The 27,999-nt window shown below is 47.1% G+C and overlaps 1 protein-coding gene across 1 annotated transcript in view; it reads left to right on the top strand.

The window, feature by feature from the left end:
* The window catches only part of KCP (kielin cysteine rich BMP regulator), an 823,409-nt gene that overhangs the window by 158,768 nt on the left and 636,642 nt on the right, over window positions 1-27,999 (top strand). The window contains exon 3 of the mRNA XM_069629543.1: window positions 9,633-9,705. Within this exon, the coding sequence (XP_069485644.1) occupies window positions 9,633-9,705 (73 nt within the window). The remainder of the gene's footprint in view (window positions 1-9,632; window positions 9,706-27,999) is intronic.

The following is a 27,999-nucleotide window of genomic DNA, read 5'->3' as shown; positions in this document are numbered from 1 at the left end:
GCAACCATGACTGCAAATCCCTGCTAGTTCAATTCCAATCCCTTCCTTTCTCCCTCTGCCTTTACAGACCCCTGCAACATAACAGAGCCTTTGCAGACTCCCTGAGTGACTCTGTATCATCCGTTCTGCTCTCTCGCCCAACTCTGACTGTTCTTGATGATCTAAAACTCTGGTTCAACACCCCCTCCAGTCCCATGACCCATCATCTCATTGACAACATGGAAGCCCTCAATCATATCAGGCCCCACAAACATTGCAGGTCACACCTTAGATATAGTGTTCAGCTCGTCCAACCTGATCTCTCCCCCCCTCACCCGTTACCTCATATGGACTGATCACTCTGCTCTCCCCTTCTCAGCCCTGACTCCTATGCCCCCTTTTCCAACCCGCCCCCTGCCGGCACCCCCAGGATCCCACTATGGAACAAGGTAACCATCTACTCTGGTTTTTCCTCCGTCTTACTCTCCTCCCTTCCCAATCTCCCCCTCGAGGGAGGAAACCCTCCCCTGTCCTTTTTGACCAATGGCTCTCCAACGCTATGTCCCCCTTGTACCCCACACAACCCCTGCCGCACCGCAGAGGTCCTTTCCCAAGATGGTTCAGCCCTCACCTCAAATCCCTCAAAACCCTCAACTATCGCCTGGAACGACACAGGCAGCTAAACCCTTCTGTCCAAAACAAAGACACTCTTGCTAGACAGAGGTCAGGATACGCAAATTGGTCCCCCCATTGAGCATTCCCTAGGAGCCAATTGCCCTACATTAGTCTCCGAAGTAAGAGTCAACTGCCCCGTGGTGGACCTCATAAAATCAGCACAGGAATTATCATCACTGGCCCCTACCCCTAGCCAATATGCAATTAAACAATTCATAATGGGTACCGTTGGATCCAAGAAGCCACCCCAACAATGTTTTCTTTAAAAAGAAATCACAAATGCCCAAAATAACTGATCCGTGCAGTTTTGATTTCATCATGGAACAAAGAAACATTGTCCTCACCAACATCCAGAGACAGGAAGGAATTGAACCCAAACAAACCCTACGTTTTAAAGTTCTCACTTGGCTGCGACAGATAACCGGTGCGGGGGTCGTCAGAATGGCCGATCTGATGGTCTTACGCAGACTTCATTTAAGTGTCTGGTGTGGTCAATCTAACTCTGACTGTATCATAGTCGGCTGTGGGGGTAGTTCTATGCCAGCTTATTTAAGACGATGTAAATATGTCCCTAAAGGAGCCTCGCACTGTAGCCTAATACTGTAAGGTGTCTTTCATGTTTCTCCTTCATTGATCTTCGACCACCTGGTTAGCACCCTACCTGGATCATATCTATCCTCAAACTGACTACCTCTGGCCGTTCTGGACTTTAAGCATCCTTCCTTATTTTTACTTTTGTTAAATTTATAATTCTATGTTTTATGGGGCTGATGTTTTATTTACTTTGTACTTGTCTTTGTCTGCGCCCTCAGGGTCCAAGGCTGCGCAATATAAATTTGATTTGATTCGACAGGCGAGAGCCTACAGATTCAAAATTTGAAAAGCCAAGCATGCCTTCTACACCTCCTGCACCGCCATTGCAACCAACACATGCAAAAAACTCCACATGATCATCTATGACTTCAAGACCCCCTATGCTCCTCCTCTCCGCCCTTTATCTCATAGGCAATGTGCAACACCCTTTCCGATCATTCCAAAAACATAGCCATTGAAAGGAACCTCACCATCCACGCTAAACTACCAACACTTTCTGCCCCAATACCGACAGCCCCCCTTCCGCGGCCCCCAAATAGCACCCTCTTCAACTCCATCTCTGCAATCTCTCATCCCGAGTTCTCAAGGCTTCTCTCCAATAGCCACCCCTCAGGTTCTGCGGGAGACCCCCAACCCCCCGGTCCTCCTCAAAAACATCCTCTCCTCCACCTGTGCAGGCACCATTGCCAGATCTATAATCAACCACTCACTACCAGCAGGGATCTTCCCACCAGCATACAAAACCTCAAATGTCAAAGCAATTCTAAAAAAAGCCCCCTCTTGACCCCTTCCATCCCCCAATTACTGCCCCATCTCCAACAACCACTTCATAGCCAAATTACTAGATCATAAGGCATACTCCCAGCTCAGCCTTTTCAATGAGGACCACTGCCTTCTTGACCCTGCCCAGCCTGGCTTCTGAACCCTGCATGGTACTAAATCTTCCCTGGTCTGTATCTGGGACAACCGGAAAAGAACAGCAGTCTCTGAGGGCGGTGCTGCTCTCATCCTCCTTGACCTCTCAGTAGCCTTTGACATGATTAACCACTCCATCCTCACAAACAGAACCTCTGACCTAGGCCTCTGATGGATCTCCTCTTTCCTCTCCGACCACACCCAATTGTCTCTCTCCATCCTTTCTCCTCTGCCCATGCTCGGTCTAGTAGCCCAGACTTAGTGCTTTTTTTGTGAATTAGGCCCATTTAATGCTGTGCAAAGAGTACGTTTGCAGTGCAAAGCCACTTTGCTCCACTCTGTGAATTAGGCCCGGTGCAAAGTGAATTTTTGCAGTTCAAAGCCACTTTGCTCTGCACTAAATAGTCTGTGAATTAGGCCCTTACTCTAATTATGAATGAGGTAGGAGGAGGGGAAATTTAATTCTTACATTGATTAACCTTTGTTCGAACAAAGAGTAATTATGTTTTTTGCAGTGCGTGGAAAATCCAGTTAACATGTATCTTTAATATACAAAAATCACTAAAAAGCAGCAGCGCATACACCAATGGGGGTGTGTGGCAACATCTGGCGTGTTTCACCTGGAAGAACTTTTTCAAGTGTGATTTCTGGCATGTCATAAAGTTCTCAAGTCTTCAGGCCAAAACATTGCCACCCAGCACAGAATCAAACAGCGACACTGGTTGACTGATCTTTCCATCTAACGTCTTATCAACGATTCAACAACAATGCTACTACAAGGAAACCCTTTACTGTGTTAAAATGCACCTTACGAACTAGGAAAACGCGTTTTCATATTTTGTTGTGAGTGGAAAATGTGAAAATATATGCTTCCGTTTTGGGTGTAGGGGTGGGTTGGAATAGTGAGAGTGGGACCACAAGTTTTCCGTTTTTTTGCTGTTTGATCTGCACCTGAATTTTACAAACGGGTGTTTGCAGCAGGCACAGCAACCCTAGCAGCAGTCGCACTAGGAGGGGGGCAACTCTGACCTGCAAGGCGCAGGCAGAACTCTGAAGTAGACAGTTCAACACTCTAAGGCTATCTGACATGGGTTCAAACCTGCATTGACCTATTTTGATTTGATTTCTTTTTTCGATTTTATTATTTGAATTTTTTTATTTGTATATAATGTATAATTATTTTGAGTGCTTTATTATATTTGAACAAAACATTTCTCCGTTTCACAGAAGGTTCGAGAACTCTACCACATCTGTTAGGGCACTTCTTTATTTCCATAAACCACCGCTCTTTTAAAGGGGACCAAAGTATACTCTATCGATGAGTGAGTTCTCAAATATTCACTGCCAATTCGCTTCTTAGGTCCCTTGCCAAATATTATTGTGTTACTCGTTAGACTCCACCTCGACTGATTATCCGACTTAAAGCACTGACAGAGCCTAATAGGCAACCAATTTTCAAGTTTTGGTTTTTAGTTTTGGCTGCAGTAGCACGGTAGCACCGCTGAGGCCTTCCTAGTGTCTTAGTGGATGGCGCATGCGTTGCACTTCAGGAAGCTTGCTCTGGATATCACGCAGCTCCAGTGGTGTCTGCATGGTGTCCTTTCACTTTAGCTAATAAGTGCGATTGGATCTCTACTGTCAGGCGGACAACTTATGCCCACCTGTAGTGCAAGTCATCTTCATCAATATTAAGTGCCAAGCTCCTGAATGCCATGAAAAAAGATATATGTTGCTGTGTAGTAAGACTGCCAAAATGAGGCAGCTGCTCGGGCCCCCTGCCTGAGGCTCGTTGCCATTTCAACTAAAAATACGCAAATCTCACAAATATTTCTATGCTCACTGCATGACATATGCATAGACTTGTGTACTCTAGGTGGCCACAGCTTGCAGGTGCAGTCCCCCCTGTCTTATTGAGTTGGGATCTGACAGGTGGAGTACACTATGCATCTCCAGAAGGGAGAGGGATAAACCTTCCCCCTCGCATGGCCAGCCTAATTAACTAACAAAGGCTCCATGGATCTACCAAGTCCTTTTGTTAAACCCTGTAGCTGGTAGTAGCATTTACATACTAATCTGTGGTTAATTCAAACAGGCCCACATGGGGCCTGGCTGCAGATGCTAACAAAAGAGACAGGAAACCCCAACATTCTGTATCAACCTGATGCTAGATCCCGCCCTCAGTATCGATTGACAGTGAAATGTCATGTCTGGTACTGTGTGTTTACAGTAGTCATCCCTGCAGGGAGACAACATTCAGAAGGTATGAGTCCCTGCGGGGAGACAACATTCAGAAGGTATGAGTATTTGGTTTGATGGAGCCAGAAAGTCTGCTCTCGCTGTAGCTTGAAGGGAGACCTGCTTCTTTAATCCGGAACCACAGAGAGCTCCATTAACCAGAGGGACCCTTTGATCCACAACAGACAGGAAGATAGATGGGACTTACTATTGCATGTTTTCACGCCTTTACCTTGCCTTTACCTCTCACACATACAGGAGATTGTTGGTGGGGACCCAGGATTGGCTCATTAAGCTAGGCTTAGCCTACACCAATCCCTGTGGTCCATTTGGCTTTAAAAGAGGGCAGAGCCCCTCTTTTGTCAGATCATCTGAAGGCTCCACCAGAAGCAGAAGGAAGAACTCATCATTGGAACCTGGCTGAAGGTACAGTCTGCCTTACATCTTCCGCCAGTGAAGGAATGCCAGGATCAACAAGAGGAAAGCAGAGGGAGATACTGAATCCAGAGGACCCTCCAGCAGCTCCAGAACCAGTATCCAGCCAGCACACAGTGTGCCCTGCTAGGCTCTGCAGGTGGGAAGTGCCAGAGAGTCTCTGAACCCGAAACCAAGGACAAGGCAGCTTCCTGCAACACTCTCCTCAGCTTTGGGCCATCCGCCTTCAAGGACGATACAAGCCCAGTGAAGTAGCCAGCAGGAGTGCATCGACAAGCATCTACCGACATCCGTCTTAAAGGGCATTTTTGAGCCAGTCGAGCTGCAACTGACTGCACCGCTGACTGTTGTTACGCCGCAGTCACTAAAGCCAACCAAGCCCCCTCGACCTGACCTTCAAAACCACAGACCATTACTGAGACAACAATTCCTGACCTTGAGCCGCCATGTAGGCCAGTCTGCAGCCGTCCGTTCAGCTTTGCGTGCCGAACTGCCTGCCGCCTGATACCCGCAGCTGTCTCCTGTCTTGAACTCTATCGCAGAAGCTGCAAAGCACCCTGAAACCGACTCAACCCTGTTGAGCACCAACAACTCCTACAGCACAAGGTACATTGTGGTTCTGCCCCCTGGTCCTTCTCCAAAGTCCCCCAATGGCATTTTAGGACCCATTGCTTACTTTGTGTTGAAACCAAGTATCCTTGAACTATTGCGATTAATTAATATACCGACTACCCACCTGTCAGTATCCAGAGTGCATCCCTTTTCCTTCTTTGAAACTCTCTGTCCTCTCCATTCATTTACAGGGTGGGTTGTGATAATAATAAAGTATATATTTGTATACATCCATGACTGGACAGTCCCTTTTATCATTGGGTAATAATTGTATTTTCACTGTGTTGCAACTAACCAACGATCCATAACCTTTCGGAGATAAGCCTGCCATTCCGTCCATGCTATAAAAATTGGACAAGGATGTTTATAATTGACTTGTGTTTCCAATCCGTTCGGATCCCGTCTGGTGTACTAGAGGTGTGGGGCTGATTGATGGTTTAGAAACCAATATTCATCCCATGACCACTGGTGCCCCAGATGTTGATTTGTCACACATATAAACAGCACAACAAAATCACAACACTGTGGGACCGACATGTTCGATTGGTCTTCCAGACCTATCTGGGCCGATCTAACAAAAGATATGCAGACCCTTTAATTTGCATGATATGGATTGACATGATCAGAGGTTTTCACGTGTAGTCAAGAGAAAAATGTGGTGTGCAATATATGAATAGTTATGATTATTAATATGCAGCAAGTCAATATTTTAGCAAACCAAGAGGGTTTTTCAAAGCAAAACTGAATCACTTCTATGGACACCCAATGTCAGCAGATCAGGCAGAGTGAGATTAAATGATTTGCCCAAGATCACACATTTCGTTAAAGTGTTGAAATCAGTATGTGGACCCAGACTGTGATTCTAATTATACAAATCACATAAGAAACCAAACAAACATTACATACTTTGTTATAGAAATAGGTCAAGTAAAAAGACATGTAAAGTTTTATTTTCACTGTCCTAATGGAAAGATTGCAGCAGCAGCCTGCAATGCTATGTGGACCTAAGAGCAATCTCATATGGTTTTACAAAATGTATTCACAGTGAAAGAGAATGCAATATAGGGTAAACTGTTTAAGCCATTATTTCACACAGCATGCAGCATTAAACTCCCCTCCAATTTATTATCACCCACCATTCCCACCTTTTAAGTGACAACGGTCCTAATCCAGGCCCTCCTGTGACTCGATAATCAACCTCTAACCGGTTTACTGAAATGAGGTTGGCACAAAGCTAAACTTGAGGGTGATAGAAGAGCAGTGGGAAAGGGCTGTGCTTCCCTGTGCTTTTGATTTTCACATGAAAAGTGTGAGCTGGGAAGACTTGGGACAGTTGTTGGTGCTTCAGAGGGCAAAGTCGGGGCTTATTCTTGTCCCAAGCTGGCTCTGTGTGAGACACAGGACGTGGACCATGAAATTAGGACAGTCCTGCAAAATATGGGACGGTTGGCCTCCCTATAAGCACACCCAGCTCTATTTTCCAAGCCTGGGCTTCACCTGGGTTTAGGTAGCTGCCAACTTGGCATACAGTGAACAAGGAGAACTCACACAAAGGGGTTTAAGTGGCTGCCTTTTAGTCATTTCCCTGTTGATTTATATTTTGCAGCTGTGACTACATATAGGTGGGCAGCTCGCATCACACATTTTTCCTTTTTCTCCCATACAGCATTCTTTCTGGCAACCTCCTTTTTCCTTAAAAGTTCTTTCCTCTCCACTCTTTCCTTTTCTCTTACTCCCCTCTCCTGATCTTTTTGCCCACTATGCTGTCCATGTGCTTGCCTCATTCCCTTCAGTCCTCATTTCTGCCAAAGTTTAACAGATAAAAGATCCTGCTCTATCCCTCATTCTGCTGCTATATGCACACTCCACTGCCTTCATTCATCCTCATTTTTTCCCTCAATCTTTTACCCCTGCCACACACCATTTGCATTTCTCCTGGCCTTCCTCACTCTTCATTTCTCCCTGACTCTTTGGACCTCCCATATTCCCTTTTCTCATTACACTCCTGAACTCTCAACCTGCCCTTTCCCCTCCCGTTTGTCCTCCTTACCCCTGTATTCCCCCTCACTTTTGTGCCTCATTAACTATTGCCCCATTCTTCTGCCCTCATTCATTCTCTGTACCCATTCACCCTTTTACCCTCACCCAGCACCCTTCACTCACCTCATCTCCAGCCTTCCCTCACTCTCAATCTCCCCCTCACGTTTCTACCCTCCATCACTCTCCACGCTTCTATTTTACCAGTGTCACCTGCACGCCCCTACTTTTCTGCCTCACGATCCTACCCTTATTCCTTCTTCATTTCCATTCACTGCCCTGCAGCATGGCCCTGAAGTGATGGGTTGGAGTTAAGGGGCCTTTCAAGTGCCAGAAGCAGCACCCACAAAATAAATGAAAATGTAGGTAGTCCCTGGTATGTTTTGATATTAAAAGGTGTACTCATTTAAGTCTGTGATGTTCAATGACATTTCAAGTGTGTGGGGTAAAAACACCCAGGCCATGAACAAAATGGATATGCATGCTGTAGGAATTATCCTGTTATATCCCCTCCTGTAATGTCCCTTTCCAGTGCCCATGTTATTGCCCATTGCCTTAAACCTATAATTTCCCAAATTAGCTTCAGACTTGATCACCCAATGTTATAATTTTAAATATTTTATATTTTATTGTTTAAAGCGCAGAGCTAACTCAAGAACAGTGTAGCGCTGTACAGAGTGTGTTTAGCCAGCGTTTAGGCTGGCATCTTTTAACAGTAGGGCAGTCCTGTGAGTTGAGGTCTTTGTATTGGTATGTGCGTCCATTGGAATTAGTCCTTGGTCAGGTGTTGATCAAATTGACCGCAAAACTGGTGAGGAACCCCAGCTGTCTCCAGCTAGAGTCGGACCGCTAAACACACACAACTTTAAAAAACACAACTTTAAAAAAGTAGCATGTTTCCCTAAAGTTCATCATTGTGCAACTCCGCCCACTCCACGACCTGTCGATTAGAGGCCCTTTGTCATTTTTGCCCATGGGGCCCTCTGTCTTGAATCTGCCACTGCCCCCACCCACTACTCGGCTGGACTGTGGCAGTGGTAGCAACAGTAAAGGGATGCCCTGTTTTTTGTGGGTGTCTCCAGATGCCCTGTTCTTTGTGGGTGTCTCCGGGCACAGAGTGGCTTTTGAGAATACAAAAGTCAAACTATTAATTGGTGTCAACATCTTTTTTTCTTCTTCTATCTTTTAGTACTTTTTTCTAAATCTGAACCTCTCTTAATAAAACTCTCATGATGTGTTTATCTTGGTGCTTTTATTTTTCACCAGCACAACCTGTGCAATAAAACATTAAAGCCATAACATGCACATTCTTAGCAATCGTTGGTTGGATGTCGACCTGTAAAATATACATTTCAGAACTTGTATCTATTCGGTTCTAAATAGAACATTTAAAATTAGCTATGCAAAGCAGAATATCTGTATGTTGGCTTAAGTTCTTCTCACCATACAAATCAAATGTTGTCCCACCATAGTCTGTAACCTCTGGCTCACCAGATGTTTTGAACCACAAATGCCATCACTTAGTAGGTATAATTGACATACATTTAAATTACGCCGGATTTTATTTAATGTGAAATAACCTTATCAGAACTATATTGCATCCAAATATAGGAGTACTTTACGCCGGGAAGAGGAAAAATATAAAACAGGATTCTTTTAGAATTTGCCTCTTTATTGAGAGTATGTGCTGTTGCGACTTGGAGTTGATGTGCAGACTAGCTGCACAAATGAGGTCCTTAACAGCCATAAATATCGATGCATTTTTACTAGCAATGAAACTATTGCCTGGTGAATAACTCACAGGTTAATCACTCACCTCTGACATGGGGCAAGCCGGCCCTTTACAAGTTTTTAATTCCCAGCAGGTAGGACTCAGGCCTTCATCCTTCCACGGTTGATACAATGCGTACCATTAGATTGTATAATAATAACCGATGCTACTACTGCGCATGCTCTGCAATTTGTCATGAAAACAAATGCTGCTTTAATCCTGCCTGCTGGTTACTAATTTTCTGTTAATCAAAGTGTGATGAGGGTTGAATAAAGGCCACGTGGGGGCAGTAGGTCCTACTCTATATGTCCAAATAGCCTCTGTGCACCCCAACACGCACTTGTAATTTACTGGCAATTATTTGTCCTTTTCCTTGCAGGGGTACTGGCAAACAGCTGAAATCTCCCCGAGTGGATTCCTGCATCGACCATGGCACTGTGACAACCGGGCAGGTAGGTACTACTCACATACTATGCAAACTGCGGCTCTGCGTGACTTTTGGATGTGGCGAGTTTTGGATTTAGGGACTTGGGGACAAATCCACATCTCCCAAAAATGTCCATATCCTCAAATTTAGACTTCACCCATTCATTTGAGGCTAGGAGGGGTGGGCTGCTTCTAAAGATGATAATAATAATAATAATAATAATAATAATAATAATAATAATAATAATAATAATAATAATAATAATAATAATAATAATGTGTTTTTAGAAGCGCTTGTTTATTAGGGGACAATTTTCAAAGGATCCGTGGTTCGGTCTAAATTACTACATGTTTAAGTTACTCTGAATTGTTGCTGCAATTTACACCTCAAAACGGTCTTCACAAAGAAACCAGGTTTAACTTACTGCTATTGGAAATATTGGAAAACATTTGTGGGTTGCACTTGATGCACAGCAATGCTCACTTACACCCAAAACTGGCATGGAGTAACTTGCTCAGGAGTGTAGGAGCGGACCTCCAATCACCTTAATCCAGAGTAGGGCCACCTCTTAAGAGGCAAGTGCACGTTTTCCGTAAAGCAAGTTTATTGTACAAACCGCATGGAGGGGCTAGATGACCCTGGCGAGACAAACTCCCTCGAGTGTCCCTGAACAACACACGTTGACACATTATATACATTTTTGCTACAGTTAAAACACTCCCATTTATTTTATCTCTAGCCACCCCCCACACGTGATTGGACAAAACCTTTACAAAAAAATTCCAATCTTACTCGAATTCCGATTGGTTACCATCTTCAGATCATATTCATAGCACAACCCTTTTTAGGATTTGTCGGTGGCAGGTCATGACATCATCATACAGTTACACATTCACATACAAACTTAACTCATTACAAGTCCCAGCTTGTCTGAGACCTCCAAACCCTAAAATGTAATTGCACATGGTTTGCATAGGTATTTCAAACAACATGAGGAAGAGCAGAATAAACAGGTTTACTTTGAACTATTTATAACCATCTGACCCACCCCGCCTTACTGGCATCATTGGAACATTCTAATCTAAAATAACTGCCAATTCAGTACGCATGGACACCCTGCAAACAATCAAAACACAGGGAAGATCGGTCACTCGGGCCTCAGGCATCCTTCACTCCACGTTTATCGTTGGTTAAAAGTAAATGGCCAGATCCCTCTCCAAGTTCCTATGCACTTAAAAAGATGACATCTTTCTTTGCGATACTGCCAAGCCATTAAAAAAAACATGGGCCGGCCTGTTGGCTTTCCATCTGCTACTGTTGCAGTTACTCATTACCTCTCCTCTGGGCTCTGAAACACTGTAAAACCAGTTTCCCAGTCACTCAGAGTTCATCCTGTGAACTCCTGCTGCAAAGTGTAATCATTTATAGAAAAAAAACACTACATGTAGATGTATACATTTCCTATGTATTTATATCAGTATGCATGTATGTTTAATAACTACCATCTCTTCTTTCCTCGCGTGCGCATTATGAAACTCCTTGTCGGCCAGCTTCTAGGCACTTTGTAATATTGTTTTTATTTCATTTGGCGATTTTGACATTTATCGTGCTGCGGGCATGCAAATCTAATATGTATCAACTTGAACACAAAGTTACACATGAAGTAACACATCCCATTCACATTTAACTACACTGGATACACATATAAAATGACAACCTCACGCTTACTTTGCTGCACCCCAGTCACAAATATGGCGCACGCAACATGAACGCCTCTATCTAGGTGGGAGCTTTCCTGACCACCCCAAGAGGAGTAACTTAATCTGAATCAACTAGGAAAAATTCAGATTTTACAAAACACTTGAATAAGTTGTTTTATCACTCCCAACTGTTTTACCACCAGAAAGTCCTTCAATTCCACACATAAACATACACTTTCTTTCACACCTGACACCCAGCACTTACACCTGGAATGATCAGGCATGAGTGAAGTGTTCCTAAAAGACTACTCTGAAGTTTGGATGAGTTACACATTTGTGTGTGTGAACATTTTCCCATTCAAACACTCCCTATACCCACAACTTGTTTACAGTTTTCCCTGGGAACATCTGCTTCTGCTGGGTTTTGGGGTAAGCCACTCTACGTCACACCTACTCTTGAAAAAGCTTGGAAAATTCGTCCCCTTGGAATTGGACCTTTTGTAGTGTTTTATATAGCAAGTTTTACTATCACCCAAGCCGATGGTATTCAGTTCATCGACCTTGCAATGATGAAGCACTGAGACATCCCTGCCAGGATTCAAACAATGTGCCTGAAGTGTACAGCAATATCTCGGCAGCAATGAGTGCTTGCATCACCAAGCTGAAATCCCCTTCACTACTCAGCCATTGCACCTACAGCATACTCTGCAGAGAACCGCTCTTCTATTCAGCAGATCCTTTGGTAGCTTAGAATGAATGGCATGGATGTGCCTTGGTCACCAGTTGCCCCCTGAGTACATGGATCATGGGGGTGGGTCTCGTTCATATGTTGCACTTGCAGAACATGTATGGTGTAGGTGGTCTTGTTCACGTAGTACAAGAGCAGCAGGTGAAATGTGGAGATGGGTCTTGTTCCTCTGTTGCACTTGCAGTGCATGTAATGTATGGTGTAGATGATCTATTGTTGGATTTCATGGACTATGAGGATGGGTCTTGTTCAGATGGGACTTTTTCACCTTTCATTCTTGGATTGCATGGCCTATGGAGATGGGTGTTGTTCACCTGTTTCTCCTTGCATGCTTGCATTCTCGTGATGGGTCTTGTTCACCTTTTATTCTTGGATTGCGTGGGCTATGGGGATGGGTCTAGTTCACCTGTTGCTCCTTGCATGCTTGCATTCTCGTGATGGGTCTTGTTCACCTTTTATTCTTGGATTGCATGGGCTATGGAGATGGGTCTTGTTCACCTGTTGCTCCTTGCATGCTTGCATCCCCTTGATGGGTCTTGTTCACCTTTTATTCTTGAATTGCATGGGCTATGGGGATGGGTCTCGTTCACCTGTTTCTCCTTTAACACTTGCATTCCCGCAATGAGTCTTCTTCACCTTTTATTCTTGGATTGCATGGGCTATGGGGATGGGTCTTGTTCACCTGTTGCTCCTTGCACGCTTGCATTCTCGTGATGGGTCTTGCTCACCTTTTATTCTTGGATTGCATGGGCTATGGGGATGGGTGTTGTTCACCTGTTGTTCCTTGCACGCTTGCATTCTCATGATGGGTCTTGTCACCCTTTATTCTTGGATTGCATGGGCTATGGGAATGGGTCTTGTTCACCTGTTGCTCTTTGCACGCTTGCATTCTCGTGATGGGTCTTGTTCACCTTTTATTCTTGGAGTGCATGAGCTTTGGGGATGGGTCTCGTTCGCCTCTTGCTCCTTCCACGCTTGCCTGTTGCTTCTTGCACGCTTTCATTCTCATGATGGGTCTTGTACACCTGTTGCTCCTTTACTGCTTGAATTGTGGCGATGCACCTTGTTCACCAGTTGCCCCTGAACTACTTGGATCGTGGAGATAGGTCTTGTTCACATGTAGCACTTGCAGAACATGTATGATGTAGATCGTCTTGTTCACGTAGTACAGGAAAAGCAGGTGAATCGTGAGGATGGATCTCATTCACTGTTGATCCTCGAGTAGATGTATTTTAGAGATGTGTCATGTACAACTGTTGTTCCTTTAGTGCGTGGATTGTGGCGATGGACCCTCTTCACCTGTTGTATAGAGTTCATGGTTTGTGGATATGTATCTTGTTCGCCTGTTGCACCAGGAGTACATGGGATGAGGAGATGGGTCTTGTCACATGTTGCCACCGGGAGTACATGGGATGAGGAGATGGGTCTTGTCACATGTTGCCACCGGGAGTACATGGGCTGAGGAGATGGGTCTTGTTCACCTGTTGCCACCAGGAGGTCGTGGTATTTGGATATATGTGTCCCCTGTTGCATCATAAATTGTGGATGTGTATCTTGTTCCCCTGAAGGACCAGGAGTACATAGATTGTGGAGATGGTTTTTGTTTACTTGTTGGTCCCGGAGTACATGGATTGTGTTGTGGAGATTTGCCTTTTTCACCTTTTGCACCAGAAGTACATGGATGGTGGAGATGGGTTATGGTCACCTGTTGCACAAGGAGTATACAGATTGTGGAGATGGGTCTTTCTTCCCCTGTTGCCCCGTGGGGTTTATGGATTGTGGAGATGGGTCTTGTCACCTGTTGCCCCATGGGGTTTATTTTTGTGGAGATGGGTCTTGTTCACCTGTTGCCCCGTGGGGTTTATGGATTGTGGAGATGGGTCTTGTTCACCTGTTGCCCCGTGGGGTTTATGGATTGTGGAGATGGGTCTTGTTCACCTGTTGCCCCGTGGGGTTTATGGATTGTGGAGATGGGTCTTGTTCACCTGTTGCTTCGTGGGGTTTATGGATTGTGGAGATGGGTCTTGTTCACCTGTTGCCCTGTGGGGTTTATGGATTGTGGAGATATGTATTGATCACCTGTTGCATCTGGAGTACAGGGATTATGGAAATGAGTCTGCTTCACGTGTTAGTCCCAGAGTAAATGGATTGTGGAGATGCACCTTGTGTACCTGTTGCTCTCGGAGTACATGGACTGTGGAGTTATTCATGACTCACCTGCTGCACTTGGCATGGATGATGGAAATGGTTCTACTCCACCTTTTGTTCTGGCATAAATGGGTTCTGGAGATATGTCTTGCTCACCTGTTGCCACCAAGAGTAAATGGATTGTGGAGATGGATCTTTTTCACTTATACCCCACATTAATATGTGGTTTGTCGAGATGGGTGTGATGCTGGAAATGCATTGGAGGGACAGGGCCTCCCGATCCTTGTCCTTTAGTCCTTTTTTTGTGTTCTGTGTTGTTTTCTGCCCAGGAGTCTGTGTGGGACTCCTGGCAGTGCAGCTCTTCCTGTTGTTGGTTTGGTGTACAGACCCATGGGATACCCTTATGGCACCCATGGGTTGGGGTACAACCCTGTGCCCCTAGTGTATGTGTTTGGGCACCTGCGGGTGGCCCACATAGCAGGGTATTGGCTGGTGGCAGCTCCATGCTGAATTTGACAGGTGCTCTGAGTATCCTCCATTTTGGGATACCCAGGCCCTGCCATTGGAATCAGTTGATTCCTGATAGAAAACAAGATGGCCCCTGTGGCCTCTTGCTTTCTATTGCCTGTTACCTTGTTTTCCCAAAGTCCTGGAAAGCCCTGACTCTATCCCTTGCTCCTGACTGGCTGTTGGGTGGAAGTTCCATATATGGTGTTGTTGGGAAGTCCAGGCCAGACTGTCTGGAGCCTTCCCAGGACTTCATGTTGTGGGTACACCCTGTGGGTGGGACCTGGGTGAATGGAGTGTGTGACCAATATGCACTTCTTGTTGTGGCTGTCTGGTTTCTGGTATGAGAGACAAAGTCTGAGACAGCCCTGCCCGAAATTGGCCTGAATGCAGTGTGTAGTGTTGAATGGCTGGGTACTTGATCCAATCCACATTCCTTGTTGTGAGTGTCTGAGAGGGAGGAGGATGGCCTGAATGCACTGTGTGCCTGATTGGCTAACTGACTGCATGAATGCCCTTCTGTATGATTGGCTGCTGAGTGTGACCCAGCAGTGTGGATGAGAGACAGAATAGTATATCTGGGGACCTCTCACCACTGGAAATTGTTCAGAAGCTGTGTCTACACTTGAAGAGTAACTGGAACTGCTGATCCTCGACGCCCAGCTGGAAGAAGAAGACTTGCTGTTGCATTTGCTTCGACCTGATCTGAAAGCTGCCGAATTCGTCGAAGATTGATCCGAGAGAGGACCTGGTAAGGCGCCCTTTTCCCGTGCCGGAGCTCCCTGGGAGTCAGACCCTCGAAAGGCTGCCGACCGGAGACGGGACCGCCGAGGAGATCGAAGTCAAGCACCCAGACTTCGCCGCCGTCGAAGTTCATTGCTGTCGACCAGGGTTCGCAGGTTTGTTTAACCGCTGGAGGCCCGTCGAAGTTGTGTTGCCCCAGAAGAGGGGACCGCTTGACGCCGTGCTGCCGACGACTGGAGCTGCCCGCTCCTTTGCCTAAGAACATTTGAATCGAAGGACTCCCTTGTCCGCACCGACGACCGCTTTATCCTGCCGGAGAGAGTCAAGGCCATCGACGCGCAAAGGAGAATCCTCTGGTGGGTTTCCCGCCACCTGAAGGCCACAAAGACTTTGACGACTCAACGCCCTTGCTGAGCCACAGTTCTTCGCAAACTCTTTGCGGTCCAGAACTATCAAACGCTGAGGTGCCCCGCACACCTCATCCTCGCAGGATGTCGCCGACGAGCACCCTCTGGATCGACGACTTGGTCTCGGCACCCTCGAACTTCTCATCGACGCCATCAACGCCAAGTTCACTTTCTTCGATGCCTCTCGACGATCCGTGACTCCTGCTTGAAAGGGGGTCACTCAAGAAGGATCCGTCGACGCTTCTTCGAAGAACTCTGCTCCACCAGGTACATTGGGGGAGTAAAAACATTATAGGAGAGAATAAGACTATTGATCCATATATGGACTGGGCTTGTGCTATATCTTTATTTTACAGGTTGCCCAGGTGGGGAGATCACCACACAGAGCTGTGTCTAGGTAGCTGGGCCAGTATTCTGCCTATTGTTTCAACCATCTTGCTTTCCTTCCTCTCTCTACTGTTGGTTTCCCCTTTATTGATCTGTGTGACATTTTGACAGCATAGTTGATGCACTTTAATGAGATCTAATAATATTTGTGCTACCACTGTAGAACTGTATATATTTACCATTGTTGACTTCTGAGTACAAAGTGAGTTATTGTGATAATGTACATACCTTTGAATATTAATTATATAAAGACTGTGTTTTCAGTAATACAGTGTGTGGACATTCCTTTGTGGGGGCTTGGGGACTACACTGTACTTAAGAACCAGCCTGCATCACCTCCCGAGAAGCTAGGCCTTGATTGCTCGACCACGTACCAATAATAAAGAATCTTGGCTGGGGTCCTCTGTGCCTCTCCTCTACCATATAGAGAGCAGAAGTACAGACACCCCCCTCCAGTCTTTACAATGGGTCCTGTTCACCTGTTGCTCCCAGGATTACATGAATTGTGGTGAAGTTCTTGTTCACCTGACCTGCTGTACTTGACATGTGTTATGGAAATTGACCTAATTCGCCTGTTGCACCAGGAGTACATGGATTGTGGAAAGGTGTCTTGTGAACCTGACACACATGGCATGTATTCTGGAAATTGACCTAGTTCACCTGTTGCTCCTGGAGTACATGGTTTGTGGAGATGGGACGTGTTCCCCTCTTGCTACCAGAAGTACGCGGTTTGTAGAGGTGGGTCTAGTCCACCTGCCGTCCCTATGATTATATGTGTTTGTTTAGATGCCCACTGTTCGCCTGTTGCTCCCAGGAGTACATGACTTGTGGGGATGGGTCTTGTTAACCTGTTACCCCCATGAGTATGTGGTTTGAGGAGATGGGTCTTGGTCTCCTCCATTGGTAATGTGGTTTCCGCAGATGGGTCTTGTTGACCTGTTGCTCCCAGAATAGATGGGCTGGGGATATGGGCCTTGTCCTTGTTTTTCTCATGAAATTCTAGGATGTCAGAGTTTTTTTTTGGATCTTAAAGTGGAATGATGAATGTCATTACTTCATTGCTTCTGGTCTCCCTTTTGTTCGTTGTGTCAAGGAGCAGGGGAGCTGCCCCCTCTCCTTTATTGGCCCTGGACTCATTAGATTCCAAAGGCCTGTCTTCTTTACTCTACCCGTTGTTCTGGAGTGATCGATGTGGGCAGCCCCTAACCTTGGCGTGAGGTTGTTGTGATCTTCCATTATTTGGTATTGCTTTCGTACCCTTTACAGACTGTCTCTCAGTGACATGTTTCAGTGCACTGTGCCCATGATTTCATTCCCCCTTTCAGAGGGGTCTGATAGGATCCCGGCCCCGATTAATCTTGCTCAGGGATGGCTACTGTCCAGCTGTCCTCTAGAGAGGAAGGCCATTATTGTCTGGCACCGAGTTTCAAAGCTGCTGTGGAGTTTCCCTGCCTTCTTGTTCTGCCTCATTACCCCTTAATGAAGCCCTTTTGTAACCTGCTTATCCGTGGAATTAAATAGGGCTGAAGACACAGGTTTGCTTGTTTGTCCTGATCGGGCATGGTGGGGGAGGGGATTGCAAGCCCAGGATTGTATGTTCCCTAGATGCAGAGATTGAAAAGAGATCACCACCCCAGGGCTCCCCCACCTCATTCGCCTCTACTCCACCCCTAGTTTAATATTGTTAGAAAAGAACACTTATACCTGTTATCTAGCCAAAGGATGGGGTTAGCAGGGCTGTCCTGGGACATTCCTGTAAGAGGAAAATGAGAGAGTGTCAGTCGGTCCCATAGACATCATGTGTACCGTAGTTAAAACCCAAGGAGGATAAAGCGATGGATTCTTTAGGAGTGAACTTGCTTGTCGTGTAAAAGGAGGGTGGGGGAGGGGTGCTCTCTGCATGCTCACTTGCTCTATCCGCTATTCCTGGAATGCTGATCTGTTGGCACCACCGTCTGCAGGCCGGGGATAAAAAGGCTTTCAAATTGTGGTTAGAGGTTCAACACGGAAAGGTGAGCTCTCCCCAGCAAAGTCAAAATTCAGGGCCGGCAGCATTGAGGTCTTCAGACGGTCTTGGCAAAATGTGACACTGGGGTGGAGGGTTCTGCCTGGCAAGTGCTAAGTCTGTATCATTTATTTGCACCCGGTGCGGGATAGTAGGGTTACCAGATTTAAATAGTAAAAAACCGGGACAGGGCCACTAACATAAAAGTAGGACTAACTCTTGAAAGTGGCTGTCAAGGCACTACACTTCAGTAGCGTTTTAGGAGAAGGGGATTTAAGTGTTACTGTTCAAATGAACACATATTATAATTAATGTATCCCTAAATTATTACAAACAAACTCTATCTTAAGTTGTAAAATGCAGCATTTCTTCTGTGTGAGATTGTGCATTAATGCCTGCCAGCTATGAAGATCTACCACCAAAAACCGGGACCACTGCAATTTCCAATGGAAACGTAATCTTCACAAAGCGGGGTAGCCAACTAATCAGGTTGCTCAGATCGCGGGCTGAATCCCATGATCCAAGCAACCTGATGGCTGCTTCCCTCGCCCTGCCATCTTCCCCGACCCTCCCCTCCCTTCCCATGGGGTCACTGGTCCCCTCTCACCAACGCTTGACTGATTTCTTTGGGTTGAGGCTGCGCAATTGCGGCCGGTGTTCCAGCCTCCTGGGCCGCCATGGAAAGGGAAAGAGTGTATTTTTACAATGCCAGACCAGCACAAGGTAGCACTGTGTAGAACAGGGTTTAGAAGAACCCAGTTACAGTTGCACACAATCAGGCAAGGCCACTTTTTATTTTATTTTATTTATTTGCATTTGTTAAGCGCACTTGCAGCCCATGAGGCATCGAGGCGCTGTTACAGAGGAAACACAGATTTAAGATTACATTCGGAGGCTCTTAGTTACAAGTTAGCAGGCATAAAGGCAGAAACAGGTTAAGTCACACAAAGAGTCTGGTTTTGATAGCCTTACGAAAGGCAAGGTGGGACTCGATGAGTCTGAGGTGAGGTGGCAGGGCGTTCCAGTGCGTGGCTGCAAGGGTGGGGAAACTGGAGCCACCAGCACGCACTTTCCGAAAGGTAGGCCTGACAATGGTGTTGGCGTAGAAAGATCTAAGCGGTCTTGTGGCGGAGTGCCTGGTGATTCTGTTCGTCAGGTAGGGGGGTCAAGCTCGTGAATGCATTTGTGGGTAATGGCAAGAGTTTTAAAGACAATTCTTTCTTTAACAGGGAGCCAATGCACTTGCCTTCTGATTTCGGAGATGTGGTCTCTCCTTGCGGTGCCGGTGGCTGCCCTTAGAGCATTGTTCTGGGCTAGCTGAAGTTTGGCGATGTTTTTGTTGGAGGTCCCGACGAGAAGGGCATTACAGTAGTCAAGTCTTGACCCGATGATGGCCCTGGCAATCGTGAGGCTGCTTTGACGGGCTAGGAAAGGCCTTGTTGCGTTGATGACTTTGGTGTAGTAGGCTGATGAGGCGGCGATGGCATTGACCTGTCTGTCCATCGACAGGTCGGAGTCAAGGTAGACTCCGAGTGTCTTAACATGGTTAGAGACTTTAATTGGAATATTATCAATGGTGAAGGAGGCGTACTGTTCTCCAAGATTGTCGAGGGTGAAAGGTGAGCCAGTAAGGAGGAGTTCGGTTTTTTCACCATTGAGGCAAAGCCAATTCTCCGCCATCCAGGATTGGATGGTAGAGTAGATAGAGGAGAGGGTGTTGGAGTCCGCTAGGTAGTCGCCCGTGAGTGGGATGAGTACCTGCGTATCGTCCGCATAATTGGTATATGAGATACCCAGGGAGTCCAAGATGCTAAACAGTGGCCTCGTGAAGAGGTTGTAGAGAGTAGGTGCGATACAGGAACCCTGGGGGACACCGCAGGTGAGGAGGCTGGGGGTGGCAGCAGCAACTTCAGAAAAGACTTTCATGGCCCTATCTTTGAGAAAGGAGGTGATCCATTGGCAGGCTTTAGGGGAGAAGTTGGCTTGTGTGGCTAGGTGGTGACACAGGGTATTGTGGTCGACAAGATCGAACGCTGCAGAGAGGTCAAGGAGCAGTAGAAGGGCAGGTTTGCCTGCGTCTCTGAGATCGTCCATTTGGTTTTTCAGGTCTAGGAGGGCCACTAGCAGAACAAGTGCGTGATTGCACACTTGGGATGTATTTACGTAATGGCAGAGACCCGTGGCGCTGGATTTGTCTGACATGGCCAGGTGTGGATCATCTGTTAGATCCAATCTCTAGTCAGAATGGGTCATCTATCAGATCCCATTCCTGGGCAATTTGGATAATCTAAAAATAACCTTTGAGATCCCATCTCTGGACAGTATGAGTCATCTATCAGATCCCATCTCTGGACAGTATGCGTCTTCTTTCAGATCCCATGTCTGAGGAGTATGGGTCACCCGTCAGATGCAGGCTCTGCGCTGTATGGATCATCTAGCAGTATGGGTCAACAGTATGTGCCTTCAATCATATCCCATCGCTGGACAGTATGCGTCCTCTTTCAGATCCCATCTCTGAGCAGTATGAGTCTTCTATCAGATCCCATCTCTGGACATTATGTGTCTTCTTTGAGATCCCATCTCTAGACAATGAGTCTTCCATCAGATCCCATCTCTGGGCAGTATGAGTTTTCTATCAGATCCCACCTCTGGACAATATGCTTCTCCTTTGTGATCCCATCTCTGGACAGTATGCATCTTCTTTGAGACCCCATCTCTATGCAGTATGTGTCATCTATCAGATTCCATCTTTCTGCAGTTTGGATCACCTATCGTACCCCATCTCTGGACAGTATGCCTCTTCTTTCAGATCTCATCTCTGGCCAGTATGAGTCTTCGATCAGATCCCATCTCTGGACAGTATGAGTCTTCTTTCAGATGCCATCTCTGGGCAGTATGAGTCATCAGATCCCATCTGTGGACAGTATGTGTATTCTTTGAGATCCCATCTCTGGACAGTATTCGTCTTCTTTCAGATCCCATCTCTGGGCAGTATGATATGATATTGCATTTATAACACGCCTATACACAAGTGTGTCAAGGCGCGACGCGGCAAGGGAGGGGGAACAGAGGGAAGACAGTAAAAAATCTTACTAGGCCAGGTGTCATTCAGATGGCTCAATTGCATAGAGAGGGGAAAGAGCATGAGGGAAGGGGGATGGGAAAGTGCAGTACATGGGATACTAGAATAAATAAGATAAATAAGAGAGCAGCCAGCTGGTGGCAAGTGCAAGGTAAGTGCAGACATGAGTGCAGATAGGGGGACTGTAAGGGATGCAGAAAACAGTCCGAGGTGCGGGGGTTGCCAGGGAGGCAGTGCAGGTGTGCAGCTGGCGGGGCCTGGGCCTGAGATCAGAAAGGTGGGCAGGTAACCAGTGCAGCTTCAGCCAGGAATTCAGCATGGGAGAGGGGGAGCGAAAGCAGAAGCAAAGAGGAAGGCTTTAAGGTGCTTCGGGAACTGGAGCTGCTTCCCCTCGAGTTTCATGAAGGCAGGGAGGCTGTTCCAGAGGGACGCCCCAGCTGAAGAGAGAGATCTACCACCAACTCGGTGCTTGGAGAAGCGACTGACCCTGATGGAGTTGGAGGTGGATGAGCGAAGAGCTCGAGAAGGAAGATATTTAGGAAGGGAGAGTTGGAGGTATTGAGGACAATGCAGAGGGTTTTGAACTTAATCCTCGCAGCCACTGGGAGCCAGTGAAGAGATTTCAGTCCTGGAGGGATACGATCCCTGGGCTTCAGGCCAAGGACAAGTCTTGCAGTCCTGTTCTGGATGAGTTGCAGAGGGCGGAGAGTAGAAGCAGGCAGATTTAGAAAGAGGCTGTTGCAGTAGTCCAGCCTAGAGAGAACAAGAGCTACGGAGACAGTGAGCTTCTGGGGGAAGGAGAGGAAAGGAAGAATACCTCTGAGGATGTGCAGCTGGTAGTGTGACTTCTTGGAGATGTCAGAGATGTGAGGAGAGAAAGTCAGTGTGGAGTCGAAGATGGCCCCCAGGTTTTTGGCCTTGCAGGTGGGAGCAGGGAGAGGGCCAAGTGAGGCAGGAGAGGCGGGGGCGGGTGTGCCGATGAGCAGAATCTCAGTCTTACTGGCATTAAGGCAGAGATCATTAGTGGCGCACCACTCCTGAATGGCAGACAGACAGTCAGAGATGAGTAAAGGAGAAGAGGTGGCTGAAGGTAGCCTGAAAATGAGCTGTCATCCGCATAGCACTGGAAGTTGGGGCAGAGAGCGGCAATGAGGTGGGTAAGAAATGCCACATATTAGTTGAACAGCCAGGGAGAGAGGTTATACCCCTGGGAAACACCACAGATAGAGATAGAGGAGAGAAAGGACCCAAGTTGGACCTGGGAGGGTCGATCAGCGAGGAAAGAAGCCAGCCACGCCACGGCCTGACCGGTGATACCCAGGTTATCCCGGAGATGGTTGAGCAGGATGGCATGGTTGACTGTGTCAAAGGCAGAGGAGAGATCAAGCAAGATGAGGACACAGGGGGTGTTGGAATCAAGGTTGGAGAGAAGGTCTTCACGGATGTTAGGGAGAGCAGTTTCCGTACTTCTGGCAGCTCTGAAGCCATACTGATGATCATGAAGACAACCAACAGATTCAGTGTGCAGATTGAGCTGGGAGATGGGCAGCTTTTCCAGGAGTTTGCCCAGGAAAGGAGTGATGGAGATTGGGCGGTAGTTAGCCAGGCAGGACGGGTCGGCAGAGGGTTTCTTAAGAAGAGGGTGCACAAGGGAGTGCTTCAGGGGGGATGGGAAGACTCTAGTGGCGAAGGAGTGGTTTCAGGAGTCGGCCAGAGCAAGAGCCAGGGAGTCGATGTGGTCCTTGATAGCTTTGGAGGAACAGGGATGGACCTGTTTTGACGAGGCTTTCATAGATCGGACTTGTCTAGAAACCTTGTCTGGGGAGAACAGGGGAAAGCCAGAGAAGGAGTGAGGAGAGGTGGTCGAAGAAGGGCCAGAGGAAGAGCAGGGAGTTGAAGAGGAGGGGGAGAGGAAGAGAGAGAGGACAGGAGGTCCTGAGTTTTAGAGATGAAATGAGAAGTGAGAGCCGTGCAGAAGGCCTGGGAAAGGACAGGAGAGGTAGAGACTATAACAGGATTGGCCAGTTCCTTGCAGATTTTAAAGAGTTCAGCCGAGTTTTTAGATGCTGCAGAGATGTGGGCTTGGATGTGAGCTCTCTTCTTGGTGCGGACAGAGAGCCGGTATTGCCTTTGGAGCAAGCAGCAGGCAAGTTTGTCGGAGGATGAGCCAGATGCACACCATTTCCTCTCAACCACCCTGCACTTGCATTTGAGGGTGACGAGGTGTGAGTTGTACCAGCAATTGCACTTGGCTTTGGACTTCAAGCGGATCCTCATGACAGGGGCAAGAGCATCGAGAGTATCAGATATAGCAGAGTGGAGCATGGAAAGGGCTGTGTCAGGGTGTGAGTCAGCCAGAGGGGGAGAAGGGGGAGAGAAAGTGGCAGTGAAAGCCTCAACTGACACGCACCTCATGGGTCGGATGACCAAGAAGGTGGGTGGCAATGCTGGAGTTGGCTTGGCCTGAGGGGTAGCGAGGGTGAGCTGGGAGGAGAGGAGAAGGTGGTCACTCCAGGAGAGAGGAGTGGTAAGGGGGATAGAAAGGGGAAGGTCTGAAGAGATCAGAACATCCAGAGTGTGTCCTGCAGAGTGAGTCAGGCCGCAGGGGAGAATAGAGAGTGAGAGAGAGTCGCAGAGGTCGCAAAAGAGTCCGGAGGATGGACAAGAAGTATCCAGGTGGATGTTAAAGTCTCCAAGGAGGAGGAGTTGAGTGGCCGAGACCAGGAGGGAAGAGGAGAGGTCCGCCCATTCAGAGAGGAAGGAGGAAATCTGACCAGGTGGCCGATAGATAGTAGCCACAGTAAGTGAGTGGCTGGGAGAGAGAGAGGGCCTGCAGACGAGGCATTCAAAAGAGGAGTAGGCCTGCATAGGGATGACAGAGGCAGGAATCCACTCCGGGAAGATCAAGGCTACACCCCCTCTGGAACGGTTGGACCTGGGTGCAGAGAGGATCTTATAGTCTTCAGGGAGGAGAGTGTTACAGCTTGTGACGGAGCTGCCCGTGAACCATGTCACAGTATGAGTCTTCTATCAGATCCCATCTCTGGACAGTATGAGTCTTCTATCAGATCCCATCTCTGGGCAGTATGAGTCATCAGATCCCATCTGTGGACAGTATGTGTATTCTTTGAGATCCCATCTCTGGACAGTATTCGTCTTCTTTCAGATCCCATCTCTGGGCAGTATGATATGATATTGCATTTATAACACGCCTATACACAAGTGTGTCAAGGCGCGACGCGGCAAGGGAGGTGAGCACGACTGGGTCCGTAGGCATCTAGATACTCACCTTAAACAGAAAGAGAAGGAAGCTGGTTTGTGGGCTACTGTATATTTTGTGTCCCATCTCTGGAAGGCATGGGCCATCTATCAGATCCCATATTTTCGCAGTATGCTATTGTATCAGATCCCACCCGTATGTAGTATGGGTCATCTATAAGATCCCATCTCTAGGAGTATGGATCATATATCCGATCCCGTCTCTGAACAATATGGATTATTTATCAGATTCTGTCCCATATTGTGACTGTTTGGATTAATTTGATGTATTAAATCCCATTAAACACGCATAAGCAACAAGTAGCAGGGCGCTACATCCAAAGCAAAAAGCAGCCTAAAAAATAAATAAGGAACACACTGTACAAGAAACATCTGCACTGAGACAAAAAACAATTGCATTAAGACAAAAATCATAGGGTTACATGCGTGGCAACAGAGGTAACATGTTGCCTGATAGAAAAAGAGGATGCAATGGATGAAAGACCTACAAGCACTATAAGGCAGGGTCCATGATTGAAGGCTTTTCCCACCATTGCTTTCTTTCTCGTTGATAATGGCATAAATCCTCTAGTGCTTCAGCACAAAGAGATTGGGTTGGGTGGTAGGGCACTCATAGATCTAACAGATACTTTGGTGCTGGACGCATGAGACCCTTCAACTAGGAGGTAACCACTTCCAGTCTGACCTGGTGGCGGATGGTAACCCAACTAAGTTCAGCTGCACAGAGTGTCCGATGATTACAGCGAGACTGACCCAGATCACTCTAATTGTACAATTTTGGACCAGCTGTAATTTGTCCAGCAATCTGCTGGCGACCTCGTTACATATGCCATTGCAGGATGTCAGCTGTGAAAGAGCCAGAAGCAGGACATGGATATGGCTGGGGAAGGGACAAAGTTTAGAAATTAGTCTGAATCGGAAGTGGGAGTTCTTTGCAGCACCATTGACCTGAGGGTTGAAAGATACAGAATAATCAAACAAGAGATCCAAGTTGTAAATCCTCCAAACTTGTGGGAATTTATGGCCAAGTATGGTTGGCCAAGGAAAGGGCAGGTCAGCCGGTGTGACTACCCAGCCTGCGAGGAGAACCTCTACCATATCTGCATTTAGGCAGTGACAGTTGTCTGCTATTCACGACTCGGCAAAGCAAATAGTGCTGCAACGTGTTCTTGACCGTGCTCCTCGGCTCTGCCTATAGGTTGATGAGCAACTGGATACCATCAGCATATATCTGAAAACACAGACCAAACTCCTTGATCAGAATGCATTAGAAGTGGGAGTGTAGAGGACGAGACAGTAGTCTCCGCAGTCCAATGCTATCCAATCCCGACAGTTTTCAGGAGCAAACCCAGTCCCGCGCTGGGTAGGCCAAACCCACCATATTTGCAAAGCGATCCAGAAGGGTATTGTGGTCTATGGTGTCAAATAGGACTAAGTGGGCTGTTTCACTCCCTCTCCTGGTGTGAAGTCGTGACTGCAGATTATGGCTGTCGGACTTCTTCTTGCTGATCAATTTTATCCATCCGCTGTGATTTTTGGACACCTAGAGCCTCATTACTCCATCTTCTCGGGTGGAGTAGGTAGTCGTGGGTTAGGATTCTTCTTGGTCTGCGTGGACTAGTCACAGTAGGGCTGGTTTCACAGGGTCTTCGCCGTGATGTGCCGCGGGAAGCCAAACCCCTGCAGATTGTGGAAATGGCGGTGGGTTTAATATACTCCTGGTGCTGGAGCGTTACTATTGGCTGCTGATAAATAGGCCCAGGGTTCACTGGTTTGGGATGAACATCGGAGGCTTTGCAATGCAAGTGTAATCTTTGGCGCTTACATAAATGAGAGGACTCCAGTGTCTAATGAGTCTAGTGATTGATTATTGATGGCAAGCAAATCTGGCGTAATGATCTTAAAAGTCTTCTTGGGGCGGGGTCTAGGGCCGATCATCGACAGCGATGATGTCTTTGCGAGTTCCCCACCGAGACACACTTGTTGCCACTTCATTTACCGTGCTTGTAGTCTCATTATTATCTGTAAAACAGACCACAAGCTTCTTAGCTACAAATCTCTGTAAACACGTTTCACCGAAAGAGGTTTCCCTCTTTCCTGCTGCAGAGCAGGGAACTCCCTGCAACTGGAGCAGCAGCAGGCGAGCACCTGTCGGAGGGGCTGCACCAGTGTCCACACAGCGCAGCTGATTTCTGGCCCAAGTAATTCCCAACACACAGCTGGAAAGAGGCCTCCACATGAAAGGGAGTTAGCTTAAGCCTCAGGGATTCCCCTCTCTGAAATCCAAAACCTCTCTTGGGAGGATCTCCATGCAGGGGGATTAAACCTAATCTAAAAGCATTCCTGCGCAGTGGGACTGCAGCTGTGTCACGTGTTCCACTCTCAGCCAGGAATTCACAACTGTGGGGCTTTCCTTTTCTAATTTCACGCTCAGAGACCAGTGGGGCACTGATCAGGCCTCCATTCGTCATCTTGACGCTCATCTTCTGTACACGATGCAGGGCGCCCCCATCCAACTAGGCAGATTCAGAATTGTTTTATTTTATTGATGAGCTATGCAACGCTCACATGCTGCTTCATGGCGCTACAGAGGACATGAAGACCGGTAGAAGAGTGAGTGGGGGAAAATCTGAATGAAAACACTTTAGTGGGAGAGCAAATGATGGCGGATAGAAAAGCAGATGAGAGGCCACGAGTAGCAAAAAAGAGGGGGAGTGAGAAATGGGTAAGTGGGAGATGAAGGTTGGATGATGTGGGAGGACCGTTCACAGTCTATGTGTAATGCAAGGTAGTCAAATATTGCACCCTTATGCCCGTTGTATTGGCTTTGCTGCAATTGGCTCTGTAGGAAATTAGGGGATGATATGAAAAGTCATTCATAATGCACCTGTACACAAGTGTTTCTAGGCGCGATTGGTTAGTTAGTAGGTTAGCAGGAGAAGCAGATGTGAAACCTGTGGTGCTGATCGGTGCAGGTTGGAATGGCCCAGGTCCTGAGCGCCGATCTGCTCGCTATGGGGTTGGCAGAAACACTTGGAGGATGGTATCCACAAGGAATGAGCCCAAGATCTCAGCAACTACAGTGCTTTGGGGCGCTGATGTGGGCGCAATTTGTGTTAGGGAGAATTTTCATTTTTAGTGCTAAATTCTCCCACCTTAGAGACCCCCAGCTCTTTTGCTGGACCTAGGACTTTTTAATTTTAACCCTGAAGTGAGTGAGACCTTTTTCTCACTTCTTAATGAGTTTTTACCTGATTTGGGTTTGGTGTTTTGACTGTTTTTGGAGTCTGTCAAACTCCATAGGCATCAACT

The sequence above is a fragment of the Ambystoma mexicanum genome, chromosome 12 (assembly GCF_040938575.1).
Source record: "Ambystoma mexicanum isolate Mex_15411 chromosome 12, UKY_AmexF1_1, whole genome shotgun sequence".
NCBI lineage: Eukaryota > Metazoa > Chordata > Amphibia > Caudata > Ambystomatidae > Ambystoma > Ambystoma mexicanum.
This window is presented reverse-complemented; position numbering and strand designations above follow the sequence as displayed.